This window comes from Aquila chrysaetos, chromosome 15, assembly GCF_900496995.4.
Source record: "Aquila chrysaetos chrysaetos chromosome 15, bAquChr1.4, whole genome shotgun sequence".
Lineage (NCBI taxonomy): Eukaryota > Metazoa > Chordata > Aves > Accipitriformes > Accipitridae > Aquila > Aquila chrysaetos.
The window spans coordinates 10,978,021-10,994,625 of NC_044018.1; the positions used below are offsets into that span (position 1 = coordinate 10,978,021).

The following is a 16,605-nucleotide window of genomic DNA, read 5'->3' on the forward strand; positions in this document are numbered from 1 at the left end:
CATTTCAAACAACTCAGCAACAGTTCATGTTTAAAAATAAACTAAGTAGCTAAAACAATAAAATGTGTTAATTGTAGGATCTGGAATATTTCAAAAGGACAAGTACAGTCACCCTCATTACCTTCTCATTGTTCAGAGTGAAAAAAAACAGTATTAATACTGACATATGATACACATCTTGGTGTATATATGCACAGCAAATATTTACGGTTCTATGAGTGTCTCAGATTGGTTGTACACGGCCAAGAAGGAAATACTTCCAGCTGCACCAGGGTTAAAATAAACTGTGTGCCTATCTGTATCAACAGCTCAGGTCTGCAAAACCCACTGGCTGCCCTCGGGTCAGAGCAAGTTTATAGGTCCTGCTCCATACGAGAACAGACCTCCCGTCCAAGTGGTGGGGCAACCTCTTACCCCATACACGTTATGATGGCAGCACTTGCATTTATACACATTATTTCTAATTAACACGTGTATCTGGCAGCACCTGCAATTTTCAGTGGGACTAATGCGGTACTATTATGACCCACTCACAAACAGGGACTTTGACTCACAAAAGAGTAAAGCACCTCCGTGACTAAAACTCAGCTCTTCTGTTCACCCTCTTAGCACGTATCCTCTGAACATGTAACGTGCAATATTAATAATTCAATCCAAGGAATTAATGCAAAAGCATAGCGGGAGGGTTTAAGCGAATTAAACCCTCTACAGTACTGGCTGAATTGCAGCCAATGCCACGGGACTTTGGCAGTGTCTCGAAGCTGGCCGCTTCGGGCTCTACTGAGGAGGCGACTACTCCAGTTTTTCTTGGAAAACAGGGTTATCGCTGGACAACACGCTCTTCCCCGCCGGGTTTTGGCTGCCTGCTCGGAAGCCAAGCGCCGGCTCTTCGCCCTGGCCAACCTCCACCGGCACCGCGCGGGGAAGCACCGCCAGCTGTGCCCCCGACGCCAAGCCAGCCCGCCCCGGCGGGACCCGCCATGCGGAGCGGTACCGGCCCTGAGGGGGCTGCGGCGGGAAGAAGCGGCTCCGCGCCAACATGGCGGACAGAGGGGGCGACGCCCACCCTCGCCTCAGGTGAGCCCCGCCCCGCCGCCGCAGGTGAACGACAGGGCGTTGCGCCCAGGGGGGCTGTGATTGGCCCGCGGCGCCGCCGATCGCCTGTTGCCGCGGCAACGCGCACGCCCTCCCGCAGGCACACCCCCGCGCCCCCGCTGTCGGCGGCTGATTGGCCCGAGCGGCGGTGACGCGCGCGCGGGGGTTTTACGGCCCTTCAGCTGGAGGGGAAGCGGCCGGAGAGGGCGAGCGGCGGGCCTGCGGGCGGGAGGTCGGCGTTGCCGCTGCCGCCATGACGTTCAAGAGGAGCCGGGACCGCTTCTACAGTACCCGCTGTTGTGGCTGCTGCCATGTGCGGACCGGCACCATTATCCTGGGCACCTGGTACATGGTGAGAGGCTGGCGCGGGGGGCGGCCGGCGCCGCTGAGGGGGCGGCGATTTGGGTTGTGCGCAGCGCGCATGCGTGGGAGTTCGGCCGCGGCCCAGCCCGGGCGCGGAGTGGGCAGCGCGCATGCGCCGCCGGTGGGCCCGGGGCGGGGAGGGGGGGCAGCTCCCGGGGGGGGGGGCCATGGCGGCGGGGTCCCTTTCTCCTCGCCCGGGAGTTGTTCTCCTTCGGCAGTCGGCTGTCGTCGCGCCAGCCGTCGCGATCGTCCCCCGTGCTGCTGCTGCGTGCGGGGGAAGCTGCGCCAGTTTGCTGGAGTCGGGCGGCGCGGCTCGGGCCCCTCTTCCCTCCCGGGGTCTGTTTCGGGCTCGCCAAACCCAGTCGTCCCTTGGCGGCCTCCCTTGTTGTGGTTAGAAAAAGAAAATGAAGGAGAAGTTGAGGGCGTTTTAATCTGGGTCTCTCAGGGGTTCTGTTACTATTCCCTTTCTTGGATTGGAGAAGTAGGGACTTTTAAACGTTTCAAACAGTACTGAACGTGTCTGTCCCTGGTAAGAGAGGAGATGCTAACGTTTGGGGAGACTGGAATTTGGGGTGTGTTGAGAATACGATGATAAGATGTGGTTCCCCTGAGTAGCGTGTAACCTCTGAGAGGAAGGTGAGGGTCTCCGAAATGAGCATGGCTTCTGCTTGTTGAAGAGCTTTGCGGAAGGGGAAGTTCCCGTTTGCTTGGTACTGCATCCTCAACGCAGTGGCTGAGGAGCAATACAAACAGTATTTGGTTTCCAAAACACCTCACACCTCTTGTTTTCTGACTGGTGTGTGCCTTTTCTTTGAGGGAAGGCTGTGGTGGTGAAGCTGAAACACTAGAAATAGTTTTGATCTAGAGTGAAACAGAAATGTGAAAACAGTACCAGCAAGTTAAGGCCTGGAGCCTTCACTTCCCTTAGTTCCCTTTTATTGAAGCCATTTCCTCATCTTTCCTTCCCTTACTCTCATGGGCAGTAAAGATGTGAGGGTAGTTTTAAAAACATTGCATTATAGCTTTTCTGTTGTCCTGAAGCTGTAACCAAAGCCTGTATTCTCCTTTACCCTTCCCCAGATTGTAAAAATGGAGAGTGCTGAATTTTTATGCCTTGATGTGAAGGAGCCATGCACAGAAACTGCTTTTACAGGCATGGGGATTTAAGTTTGGAGAGTTTACCGTTTATCTTCAGCAAGTATGGGGAGAGCTTTTTTTTTTTTTTTTTTTTTTTTTTTTTTTCATCTCAGTCCTTCCATTGACCAAAAAATGCACAGGCAAACAATAAAATGGTGGGAGAGAGGAGAGGAAGAAGCAGCGAGGTAGGGGGGTAGGAAGTGTACCAAAACTCTAGGAAAGGTGGTTTTTTTTCTTTTTCCAAAAGAATTTGGAAAAAATGTCTTGGTGTTAATTAAGTTCTACTATTAGTTCATGTAAAACAGAAAAGTAAGGTCCATTGCAGTATTGAACATGGCACTTGCTTTGGAAACCCGCAAAACCTCCAGAAGTTTTACCCTATGCTGATGGAAGGAGATCAAGAATATGCTTCTGGTACCTCAAGTAAAAGCATAAATCGTTAACAGTAAGGAGACGCTCATCCTTGTTGCGAAACAAATGCACCTTACTGCCTTCCCCACTTTGGTTTCCTGTTCGCAGGAGTATCTAGAAAGCCAGGAACTTGGTGAGGGCGGTGGGCAGGGATGTGCTTTCCCTAGCCACAGACCCAGTAGTACTTCCAGCTTCTACCTCTCTTGCTGTGCTTCTGTTTCATCTCATTCCCTGGATGCAGCACCTCTTCCTCCTTTCTGAATCTGCAAATATCTGTAGTGCTTATGGACAGTGAAAAGTATGCCAGTCATTGATGAGGCTGATGGCTTCAGAGGTGTAGTGGTGTGTGAGGCAAAGCGTTCCTTTGATCTCGTGTAACTGCAATGGATTCAGGCTGCTAGAGGGAGAAATAAGTTGAGTTCAGGGTAACAGTGTACATGTGAAGTACTTCATAGCTGCGTTTTTTCTATAGACTGTATCAAACACTTTGTTAAACTATGCATTGAAAATTTTTATCCAGTTCTTCCCAGCTTACAGCTGGGAAAAGGAGATAACTTTTAAGTCTGACAACTGTTAAGCTGTTTGAGCTGAAATAAAGTCTTACCATGAAGCCTTAGGTGGTCTTGCCTAATGCTTTAACTTAGGATTCAACTTTAATTCATACCTTTTGAAGGTGAAGTACAATTTGGACAGTGAAAATTAAACTTAGCTTTCCACTGACAAACTTAAAAAAAAAAATTAAAATTAAATGGCCTAGGGTATGTCAGATTGTTTAGACATGTTAATTAATGTACTGTTTAAGTATATCACTAACTAGTGTTTCAGACACTAGCTTATGATAAGTATTTCTAAATAAATTCAATAATCTGCTTTTAAGTTACAGTGGGACAAATAGTAATAAGTTTCTGTGGGGGGTGGTTTTTTTATTTATTGGTTTGTTGGGTTTTTTTGTGAGGGAGGTAGCTCTTTGGTGGGGGAGAATGCTTAGTTCAACGATAGCTTTGTGTTACTGAAAATCTTGGTCAGCCTGTATTTTTCACTGGATAGACTGTGTTCTCGTGCTGTGCAGTCCTGAAGGAATTTGATAGAGAACATAAAATGGAGTGTTGTAGCAATCTACTCCAGATGTTTTAGGAAGATAAGAGTTTTGGCTATTTCATACGTGTGCGTTACTCATGTAACAAATTTTTTAGGCATTTTCCTGTTCCTTGCTTGTATACTTTTAAGTCTTGCATCTGTCTAACTTATCTCCTCACTAAAACAGTTACATTGCTGTCCTTGTTGTGTACTTCTTGAGTCTAGAGAGAGCAAGGTATCTTCTAAAATGTCTGCTGTTGATGGCTGTGTGATCAAACTGCATCTTTTAAGCATGCTTCAGACCGTATGCTGCTACTGTTTCTGATAAATAACTAAAACTCTATTTGCAAAAAGATGAGTTCAGAACATTTCTAGTGGACTCATGCTTAAGTTCCAGGACTAATATAGTTTGGTTAACTCTGCAACACCCACTACTGTTCTGTGTAGGAAGGAAAAAGAAACCTCCTATTCCTAGCTCCATAATTGCAAACGTGTGGCTTTGAAGTTTGTTTCTTCCTGTAAACTTTCTTACTAGGCACAGTGCTTTCCAGAAGCCGGAAGCATGAACACTGCACTGGCAAAAATCAGATCAGAGTTCAATAAACAGTCTAAAAGTAATAGCATTGTTTTGGAGGGAGTGGCTGTTTCATTCTGGCAGCAAACTTCAGCAATAGAGTCAAAATGATGTAATTGCTACTGGTTAGCAGGAGGGTGAGGATGATCTCTGGAGTCGTTTGTTCACTGAACGAGATTTCCAGAAATGAAGGAAAGTAACTGGTCTCAACCTAATCTCAACAGTGCTAGAAGCTCTGAAGTACTCTATCTAAAATTACTCTTTTTCAGTATAATAAAAGAAAAAAACCACCACAACGAAACAAAACCATCTTGGTTTGTTTCTTCAGGAACATGTTTAAGGAAAAATACTGGAGAAGTGAGAGGAAGATGAGAAAGTGTAGTAGTGCAAGGCAATTTCCCTCTTCTTTCCCACTCATAAAAGGAAATAAGCAAATGCTAAGTAGGAATTCTTGTTGATGTCCAAGACTTTTAGTCACTCGGAGTGCTTGGGGAAACCTAGACTTAATGTTCAGGCCTCCAGAGAGATGAGGCACTTACATGATTAGACATGAAATGTATACCATGGAGATAAAACTCCCTAATTAAAAAGCTAATGCTTGTTATAGTCCCGCAGTCTTTTGAGTTCTGATCATATAGGGAGCTAATACTTCTATTACCAGTTTGTAATAACTGCTGGGTTTCTACTTTAATACCAGCTATTGGATTTTTTAATTTTGATACAAGCTACACCAAACTTCAGTTAAGCTCAGTTATCCCACTTACATGAGTAAAATACACTTCTTAAACTACTACAAACTAAATTAAGTTTTTTTTCATCTTAATGGAACAATCTTTTGAATTAGAATTTGAACATGCATGTTGTAATTTATTCTTTTTATGATTATTTTTTTACTTCCTAACAAAAAAGGCTAGGATGGGGACTGCTGGGGTTTCTGAGGTGTTACCTCAGAATGGTGAACTATCCACTGAGTGCTGGCTTGTTAGGGTTGGCAGGGTTTTTTGGGGTGCTGGTGGTTTTAATCTTCAGGTTACACTGAGGCTTACCTGTGCTATGTTTTTTCTGATGACTTCTCCATGTAGACCATTTGTGAACATATATTTTATTCGCAGTGAGTGTATTCTTTTAAGCTCTGATGATGCCTTCCAATCCAAACCATACTCTTACTGCCAGTCACATTGACTATCAAGTTGAAACAAGCCTTGTGGTCTTGCTGTTAGCAAGCTTCTGTGAAAGAAGAATGGTAGTAGTTAAAATACAGGCTCTGGCTTTATGCTTAGAAGGACTCCTAACTTGGAGTTGTTGGTAACTCTTAATTGAAATCCATATGTTGACTATGATGAATTGCTCAGTGCTGTGATATGATTCACAAATAGGAGTAATGGAGTACTGGAAACCCTGGGGTGTTAATTGGCAGAGGTTCGGGTTTGTTGTTTGTTTTGTTTTGTTTTTTTTTTAAGTTAGTATTTTTATTCTGTCTCACTGATCCTAGCAGACTGGATTTTGAATGACTCTTTAATTTCCTATTTTCCTTGCACACCATTTTAGGTTGAGAAAATAAAGCTTTAATACTTTGAACTGCGCTCAGTAACCAGTGGAATTACTAAGGATTTCTGTATCCTAAATTGGGACCATGGATAGGATGAAAATAAAGTGGCAGATGTAGGATCACAGTCTCACAATTCCAAGGCATTCAAGTTCTTCAGTACTTAATTCAAGTACTGCTGGCTCTTTATCTTGAGGCACATAGCCATTATGGCAGTTAAACTCAGTATTGAAGTAGTATTGTCTTTGTCCTGAAGTTTATCACTATTTAAGTTAAAATGATGACTGTGTATAAACAAAAAATGATTTAATTGAACTTGTCTCTTTGTGTTTTATGAAGTAGAAATTAATGTTTAACTGCCAGAGATCTGAACCTTGACATAGGCTTTTTAAAACAAGTATAGAGCAGGAAGTTATTTTCCAAAGTATAGGTTGATACCACTGGCTCACTTACAGCGAGGCAGAAATAGAAGGCTTGAAAATACATCAAGAGCAGAAAGCCAGAGTAGAGAAGGATGAAACAGTAGTGGTGAGAGAATATAGTATTCTATACATTTGAACAATGGTGAAGCAAAATAAAAGATTTAGACAAGTGGCAGATGAGCAACTTGACAGTTTGCCCTGTAGGAAGTGTCTTTTGAGGGGGAAAATATGCTCATTTCAAGGCTAAAGATACTGGTGGCTAAACTTACTTTTTTACTGCCAACTATACTAGTTTTTATATTTTACACTCTAAGGCATAAAATGGAGTATACAAGTGGCTGAAAGTAGCTGGAATTTCCAGTGAGTTTGTATAGTACATGGTGATATGATAGCATTTCTACAAAATAATCAGCTTTGATTTCACTAAAGCGTTCTTTTTAGCAGAAAGTGTAAGCAAGGTTATCACAATGATATCTCTAAACCCTAGGGGGAAAAAAAAAAAAAAAAGAAAAAAACCGACAAAACCCTTAAAAAAAAAAAAAAAAACAAACAAAAAAAAAAACAAAAACCAAAACCAACTTGTAGGAACTGTGAGTCTTAAAAGCTAAAACTGCTTTTAAATGTTCAAAAGCTTTTTTTTCCTTATTGAAAACTTCAATAATTGTGTGTAGACTTGCCACTACTGCTATCACTGACTCCTGAAACCAGGCCAGTAAAAGAAGAAATGTTTGGCAAATATTCTTAAGTTGTGACAAACTGCGAACCAAATTGTTTTTTTCTTTTGAGGCTAATTGTAAAAGATCCTGCTGCTGGTGGTGACTGTACTGAATACTGATTGGAAAAGGACTGCAGCTTGAAAATATCATCATGACTTTTTTTTTTTTGTTATGCAACCTTTTTCTTTAGCATGTCTCTCCAGATATTAGTGACAGAAACTATGCCCCTGTAAATCTTGAATAGGTTATAAATGCTGTGAAGGCAATTTTGCAGATGCTTAAGCTACTTCTGACTCTTTGAGCTCTTACTGTTACTGCAAGCGTTTTTGGTATGTACCAATATGGGGAAACAGAAGTAGTCTTCAATGGCAGTGTAAATGAAGAGAAGGACCAGTAAGCATGTAGCCAGTGCTGAATGCTTACAAATTTTGAGGTTCAATCTTTGTGTGAGATTTTTTTAACTTCACCTGTGTTTGTGTAGCCTTTCTGATAAGGACTGATGAGGTTTTAATGAATGATCTAGGAAGGGGAGGGAGAATGACAGTTCTCCACTGCTTGTATTAAAACTAATATGGGAGAAATTAAGAAAAAAGCTACGTTTGAGGATTAGAACTATAGTGGAAGTTTTCCCTCATATACTTGGTATTTACTGTGTGATGCTTACACATACCCTTGTACTGCTTGCCCCTCCAGCACTGTTTGAGAGTAGGGTGCAGTACCTTGTTTGTGCGTTAAATTAATTCTGCCTTTCAATATGTTGTAGAAAGCAGAAACTCTTTCCAAATGTTCCCATTGTGTCCGTTATTGTAGCTTTTCCTTCCTGGCCTCTTTTAACTGTTTCCAGTTTTCCAGTTTATGGATCTGTGCATTGTGCAGCAATAGTTTAATTACGTCATTTGAATCCCTACAAACCCTATCCGTCCTCTTAGTTTGTGAAGTTATTTAGTTGTGATTCATTAAAACCTGCAAGTGTCCAGTGCTCTTCTGGTTGTTTTGGTAGCGGTTTAACTAAATCAGCTTGAAATGTAATCATAAGTTGGGTTGGTTTTTTGTTTTGTTTTTTTTCTTCTGCATATAGGCAAAGCAAAGAGTTTATTTCCAACTGAAAGAAAAGATTTATTAGTGTGTCCTTAAAAAGATCATAGCTGTTGCAGTGTAAATAACCTTTAAGTAACTGTAATCTTTCTCAGGTGGTGAACTTGCTGATGGGCATCTTGTTGACAGTAGAAGTGACTCATCCAAATATAGTGCCAACTGTTGATATCCAGTATGAAGTCATCGGAAATTACTATGCTTCTGAGAGAATGGCTGGTAGGTGTTTAACTCTGCTGTCTGATTAGAAAATAAAGCATGCAGTATCATGGTGTATTTGCCTTACACTAGTGTGTAATATATGCATACAGCTTTTAAATATGGTTGCCTTGTTTTCTGAATTTCTCTTTTAATTATTCTGGAATTGAGTTGTTCTACCAGAATAAAAAAACCCCACAATGTTTATGGAATATTGTTTATACTTCATATTATTCCTAAGCATCTTAAATGATACGATTTCTAATCTCTAATGCTTGGAGTGTTGAAGTATGTGTGGAACATGTCTAATTCACTTTCTCCATGAACATTTACTATCTTTGCTATGTCAGTAAAACAAAAAGCAGAAAAGTATTTTTAAAGACTTTTTTGGGAATTTCTGGTGATCCTCATAGATTTAAGGAAAAAGCTTACAGCTATTGTGTATGAGTTTACTAAGAGGAAAACCATGCCATTTTTCTAAGAAGAGTGGAAGAATTGGGATGCCAAGTATTGGAGTGAAACCAAAGTATTTATCTAAAAAGTTTGACATGCAGAAGAAATGGAAGAGAAAGCATCATGAGCAGAATTAAACCTACTTTCCACTCTATTGTTATAGATTAAGTCTATGATGTGTACAAGTGCAATTGGTGTCAAACTTTTGTCTGTAATGACCAAGCTTTTTAACTGTAGTATGACATGTAAACTTGGGTGCATGCTTTGTTTTTTCTTGGTTTTATATGTGCAGAAATATGTTTAGTGTGGCACTTCTAATGTGTCTCATCTCAGTCTGTTGTATTACACTAAAATTCAGGGAGGGTCAGATCCAGTCTGGAGTGAAGATAAATAGTACAGCACAAATCTGTGTTTTGAGAGTTCTGGTTTACAGTCTTCATGTTAATTGTTCATGACCTGAGGATCTGTCAGTTCTGACCTGTGACTGTAGCTCATGTTTGTTGGTCCTTGTTCCCACTCATTTCATTACTAATTACTTCATAAAGCCAAGATATTAAATAAAACTACAGCAGATATCTGTAAAATGTTGTATGTTCTGCAATGAATGTTGGTGTACTTGGTAGCCTTAAGCTTATGTGACTGAGAGATGCTTCTGAAGGTGCTTTCTCTACTCTTTAGTATAAAATGGCTATCACATGCTTTTGACTTACAGATTCTTTTTTCCCATGTTGGGACACGGGCTAGAGGGTTTTGTGTGCAGGAAGGGATATTACAATTTTGATTGTGCATGTGGATATTGTGAGTAACAAATCCTTAGAAGAAAACCACGCTTGTTGGTTATTGCTGAGTACTTAAGGCCCTCTGATCAACGTAGTGCATTTCAGACATGGGAGGGCCAACTCCTTGATGCCATCTGTGTATGTAGGTATTATTATCTTGTACTGAATTGGGTACATAAGTGCTTCTACAGTGTATCTTTTCCAATCAGTTGCAGACTAGAAAGTTATGATTCTCAGATCATCTCTTTCAAGCGTGGGAGCCACAAAAGTTTGGCTTCAGTATTGCTAAAAACATTAACTTACCATATCTATAGACTCTCAAGCTGGTTTCTTTCTCTGTGTTTAAAAATGTAAACTGTGCTTGCTGCAGGAGAATGAGTATAATCTAACGGGTGGAAAGCAGCTGTGCTTCTGTCATCAGTAACTGTGATGCACAAGGAGAATCTTTATCATTCAGTTTCCATGAGTGTCCTGGATTCTGCTACCATTTGGCTTCTGTTCCACTGCCTTTTCTTCTAAATAATGGGATACCTTCCACACAGTGATTTCCTGTTTTCCTTAGTGTTACTGAAGGAGCAGTGCTGCTCCCACTGCCAATGACCAAATTATATAATCAAATCATTTTTAAAGTGTAAAGGTTGATACTGTGCTAGCTTCACTTAAAATTCTTTCCAGTTGTAAAGTTAATCACCCACATACTTTTAGCACTGACATATATTGCAAATCAGCACCATTATGTTGCATTACTATCAAACTATGTCAGGCTTCTAATTGGTATGTCTGAGCTTCATTCAGGCTTTTGATTAAAGAAGAGGGATTTTTCCAAATGCCTGCCGGTTTTCTTGAACCAGGTCTTTTTCCATTAGGGGAGATCTGAGTTACTCAATTCTGCTGCTGCTAGTTTGACAGATGAAACAGTTGAAAACAGATCATAGTAATGGATAGAGCTTGGGTACATGTCAGCTGCAGTGTGACAACTTCAGGAAATGACTGATGCTTACTGTTTTTCTTTTAATGCAGAAAATGCCTGCGTTCTATTTGCTATCTCCCTCCTCATGTTCACAATCAGTGCAATGATGGTGTATGGTGCAATTGCTGTAAGTATATTTATAGTCCATGGTTTTAAATTTGCTACTTGAATTTTTAACTAAACACCTTACAGGCTGCTGCTTTTTTCTTTTTCTTAGCATCGTGTAGGCTGGCTGATCCCATTTTTCTGTTACCAACTCTTTGACTTTGTGCTCAGTTGTCTGGTTGCAATCAGTTCTCTAACCTACTTGCCCAGAATCAAGGATTACCTGGATCAGTTGGTAAGTGTTTCTTCAGCTCAAGTTGATATTTTACATTTGAAATTAAACTTTGGTTTAATTGGGTAAGTGACTGAGCTATAGTTATCTTCCTGTGCATAAGAAAAAGGAATTCAGACTGCAGCAGCCGTAGGGCATGACTGTTAGGGTGGTTATGAGAATGAGAACTTATCAGAGGTGGAAGGGCCAAAGGTGTCATTGCTCCCTAAAAGGAAAGCCAGGGAGAGTAAAGAAGAAATGTGATAGGAATTGTTGGTTTAAACTGGGTTTGCTACATTTGCACTTGAAACAAAGATGTTTGTAACCCTTCAAGCATTGTGGTTCTGGCAGGTTTGCTAATGCAGATTAAAAATGTCTTGACCCTTACTTGGTGGGGAAGGGGAAGAAGAATATAGGTAAGGATCGATATGATGTAGGGTCTTACAGCATTATGGGATGGAATCTGAGATTCGGAGGGTTCCTTTTTACATTCTATATAGCTCCTCTTGTTTTGCAACAATGCCTTCTAAGGAAACTGTAATGGAGTTTTCATTAAGACTGCCTGTGTTTTAACTGCAAAAAGACTCAATGGATAGAATACGCTGTTAGTTAATGGGGATCGCAAGCTCTTCCTGGCTGGTGTTTTAGATGTTTAAAAAAAAAAAAAAAAATCCTTTTTAAAACAGATAAAAAACCTGGTTTGGTGTTGGAGAGAGGCTTTGTTACTGTGGTCAGGGAAAGAGAAGAGTCTGAAATTTGTAGAAGCTCTTTGTTTTGTCTCTTCTGACTTTCCTTTCTGTTCTGCACACATGTATGTTACTGGTTGGACTGACAGGAGGTAATTAATACAAAGTCATTAAAGAGTTAGCAAGTAGAGGACCATAAGTACAAATGCTGTGCTGCCGCTGTTAAAAATGAAATTTCATGGATATCTGTCTTAGCATGTATTAGAGACTAATATCATGTATTAGAGATTGAAGTAGTGACTAGGGACATAGATAGTACAAGGCTTCTGTATAGGTAGCCTGTTTCTGTAGTGACCTGTTCTTGCAGGATAGAGGCAGGATAAATACTGTGCTTTCTGGGAGGATAAAGAAGCAGCTAGTGAGAAACAGAACTTTTTGTTGTTTCTGCGGGAGTAGTTTACACAAGAGTTTGTTTTATTTGGTGTGAAGTTTGGATGTCCTTCTGTCATATTTGTGACTGTGCAGTGTTAATGCTTATCTCTGTCCTTTCTCTCCCTTCCCTATTTTTTTTAATTAGCCGGATTTCCCGTACAAAGATGATCTCCTTGCCTTGGACTCCAGCTGTCTCTTGTTTATTGTTCTGGTGTTCTTTGCTTTATTTATCATTTTAAAGGTAAGTTAAAACTTAAGCATGTGTCTGTTTCATGAGTTACTATATTAAGATGCTATCAATCTGAGTTAATTCTCAGTGCTGAATTAAGAACTCAGCTGACTTCTTAATGCTGAGTTCGGAACTTTTTTGAGCAGAATTGTTAGGAAGTTCAGTTATGGTATGGCTTAAGTCTTAGATTTTGTGTACTGGAGTCTTCAACTAACTTGTTTGTATGCAGTGGGGCATGTTTATGCAGCTCTGCCCTTCCTGAGTAGGAAGTAAGAATGCACGAAGACTTCATATACCATCTTTTTGCATAAGTGGAGATAAATATAATATTTGTAATTAAGCTTGTAGTGAAACAATATTGAGCTACTGCCTACAAGTTTTCTAAACAAAACTTTAAAATCTCTCACTGTGCCTAACAAACCAGGGTGCATGGTTTGGAAGGAAGATGATGGAAGAAGGAAATGCATAGGTTAGTTCAGAGCTGCATCTTTCTTCCTACTGAAGGGTGATATTAAGAATTATTTTCCTTCTGAAGATCTAAATACAGAGGCGTTCATTTGAATTACAAAAACTTTTGTGTAGACAAAGCATATTAGAGAAATGAGTTGATAATACACATTGGCCGTGACAATATTCCTTTATTGCATCCAGATTGAATTTAAGAAAAAATGAAGTAATGAAAGAATTTTACTCAATTCCTATACTTTCTCCAAGAGGAATGTTTCACTGGGGGGAGTGGAAGCCTAATACAGTAGATGATATTTTTGTATTGATTGGGAAATTCAGTACCTTGTGTATAACCATGTGCTAACTTGCCAATGAAAAATTCAGAGATTAATGTTACGCAGATTAATAATTAAAAAAATCTAATCCTCATCAGAGCACGATAGTATGTCTTTCTACAGCAGTTAACGTTGACTTAAAGTCCAGGCTACTTTGCGCTACCATCTTCTCCTTGCCACCCTGGTTGGGTGTTTGTGCCCTCTCCTTCGTTCTGGTAGTTGGACAAAGAGTAACGCTAACTCAGGGATGAGTGGGATTGTGCTGTTGGCCTGTTGTCCTCCTCTTCCTCCTGGCAAGTTTGGACTGAGATCCATAGAAGCATAAGCTGGTTGGGGATTAATTTGATTAGCTCTGCTGAGGCAGATAGAGAGATTAGTTGAATGGATCTGTGAATTCTTTTGCTAAAACCTGTGTGGCTTAGCCTCTCTGAGTCACTATGATAGCAAAGCTAAATGGGGAACAGCATTGGTATGTGGCTAAATCTGTGAAATAGCAACCATTCCTCAGATATGTATCGACTAAGTTGATTTATGCTCCTTTTTGTCATATGAATGTAATCCAGGATCTAATTTCTGAATCAGCTAATGCATATGAGGCCTCTTTAAAGAGAAATCTCTCTTCTTTCAGGCATATCTAATTAACTGTGTATGGAACTGCTATAAATACATCAGCAACAGAAACTTGCCAGAGATAGCTGTGTACCCTGCTTTTGAAGCTCCTCCACAGGTAAAAGCTTTCTGAGATCAAAATTAAACGATGCTGGTTCCTTTTAAGTAGAAAACCACCATATCCATATACATTTATAAGCCTTGTCCAGCTTTCTAAACAAAGACTGGAAAGATCAAAAAGTTCAGCTAACATTATGGTGGGTTGTTTCTTAGTTTCATTCTTACAGTGCATAAAGTTGGAGATTTTATAGAGAAAAGTCTTTGAATGTTTTTCGTGTAGTAGAGTGAAGCTTTCTGATCGCACCAGTCAAAACCTTCCTTGCTGCTTTGCAAAACCAAGAGATAGTGGGGTGGAATGAATGACCTCAGGTTAGGTTCAGCAGCACAGTAAACTACTGTTGTACCTTCTTTCACTTCCCCACTAGCTTACTAGGAACAGCAGTAAGTTCTTACTAAAAAAAACATTTGCCTGCAACAGAGAATTAAGTTGCTGATGGGGCATGTATGTTTTTGTTCTGTTTTTTTTTTTTTTTTTCCCCCCCTAAACCTTCTGCATTAATCTCCAAAATGTCTTCTCTTTAGTATGTTCTGCCAACCTATGAAATGGCAGTGAAGATGCCTGAGAAGGAGCCTCCACCTCCCTACATACCTGCCTGAAGCAGTTTTTATGTTAATTAACATCTGTACCAGCTTCCTGGGGGTTTTGTCTTTTAATCTTGCAAAACTGCTTAAGTAATAGAAATATTCAGGGCTTTAGGAGCAAACTGTTCTGTTTAAAATATGTTTGATATAAACTTACTAAGCAAAACACATCTGGGAGTGATTTTGTTTGCTTTAATTTTTGTTCTCCTTAATGCTCTTAAACATTTTATTGCCTTAGGGCCTTATACTGCAAGAACTTATGCATGTGACTAACTTGTGGCTTTTAATAATACCAACTGAGCCAATCTATGATTGAAGTTAGCTACAATTATAAGTGTCGGCAGGATTGTGCCCTTAATTTATATTAATTTTTTTGTAAAGTAGTTCATAAAGACAATCTGATCGTGCAGCAAAATGACAGTTTGCCTTTATCCTTTTTTTGGACGGGGAGGGGGTTTGAATGTGGTATATATGTGACTTTTTTTACTTTGCACTTTTCTCATATGTTATCTTACCTTTATTGTGGGTTTTTTTTGGTTATCCTATGTCTTGGAACACAGTATTTTTCAGGAAGAAGTGAGGGTGGCACAGGAGTTCTATTACAATGTGCTGTGAACGCAAGAAAAATAAATAGAAATGTGGAAGATGGTTGCATGCTTCTAATCTTATATGTATTTTCCTCTTTGTGATAAATGATACTTAAATAAATCTTTTACGAAATGTTTACCAGTAGCCTTGGTTGATCTGTTTGTCGGTTTGGTTTTTTTTAAGTGCTTCAGTGTACTGCAGATAGTCCCATGTACATGCAGCTTAGTGAACGCTGGCTTCCTACAGGTTGTTTAGTGGTTGATCTGTGTTCTTCAGCAAAAGTCCTCCTGTGAGTGGAGAACGTGGATTTCCTTTAATGTAAAAGCTTGTATTGCAGCCTTGCAGTTCAAGTACTTGGTTGTCTTCTACTTGTCCTATTGTTACTTACACATAAGCTGGGAAAAGGGAATTGTACTGGAGGCTTCTAGCCTTTGAGGCAAATTTGATGTCTGATGAACTCAGGTGTTAAGAGCAGGACAGACACCCAGTAGGACTACAATGTTATTTACATTGGAAAATGTCCAAAGTTGTTGGACATATGCCCTAACTTCAGAAATGTTCTTCTAAAGAAAAAAAAACCCAACTACAAACAACAACTTTCTACTGTTCCTCCTCTGTAGTAAGAGGTAAAAGATAGTTTAATGATCTGCTAATACATCTGAAGAAAAAATGGCTTTCTACTTTGGAAGATAAAAGGGACCTGGGATTAAACTCTGGAAAAAAGGCATACAGGTTCTTGTTATTCTAGTCTGTTCAAGTATGTACCTCCTTCCTGTCCACCTGACACATTTAAAAATGCCCTCTGTCATTACCGTGCTATCAGTAATAGTTTAATTCGTTTTTTCCCTTTACCTAAGGTGCCATCTGCGAGAGTACCTTAAGCTGCGGTGGTGCAAGAACATCTTGTGCCACTGTTCTGGCACCGCCCTGCCCTTCTACTTACCCTGTGCACCCAGGGCTGTCAGCAGCTGCGCTTGGTTTCCAAGTTCTGAGGAACTGCATTGGATCGGACTCACAAAGAGACTCCAAAACCAGGGAATCTTTAGATGCTGGCAGAGACTGCTTAAATGTGACTTCTGTGGGTGAGGGGTGGGGCTGAAAGACTACATGAAATTCGAGTGGTCTGAGAAACACACAGCAGAAACTATTGGGGGGTTGTGTGATGCTCAAGTACTGATCCCAGAGCATACGCTCTCGCCTGGATCCATCCGCACTGAGGGAGATTTGGTGTGTGTTACAGAATGAAGCCAAAAACCTGCTCCTTCATTAGCTGTCTGACCGTGAGTGGGCACCAAAGGAACTTGGAAGTGTTGGATATGGGCAGAGAGCTTCGGCCGAGGCCTGGGTGCTGAGACTTCCCAAACTGCGGGTGGGCAATCGTATGGGCGAGCAGTATTTGGCAGCAGCAGGCACTGCTTGAAATTTGGG

General features: G+C 40.6%; 1 protein-coding gene across 1 annotated transcript; it reads left to right on the forward strand.

The window, feature by feature from the left end:
- Positions 1–1,235: 1,235 nt before the first annotated feature.
- On the forward strand, positions 1,236–15,313 carry LAPTM4A (lysosomal protein transmembrane 4 alpha). Its single transcript, XM_030037627.2, has 7 exons — positions 1,236–1,447; positions 8,532–8,652; positions 10,884–10,960; positions 11,051–11,173; positions 12,413–12,508; positions 13,907–14,005; positions 14,530–15,313. The coding sequence occupies exons 1-7, from the start codon at positions 1,349–1,351 to the stop codon at positions 14,602–14,604; spliced, it is 690 nt and encodes a 229-aa protein (XP_029893487.1). The 5' UTR covers positions 1,236–1,348; the 3' UTR covers positions 14,605–15,313.
- Positions 15,314–16,605: the final 1,292 nt, after the last annotated feature.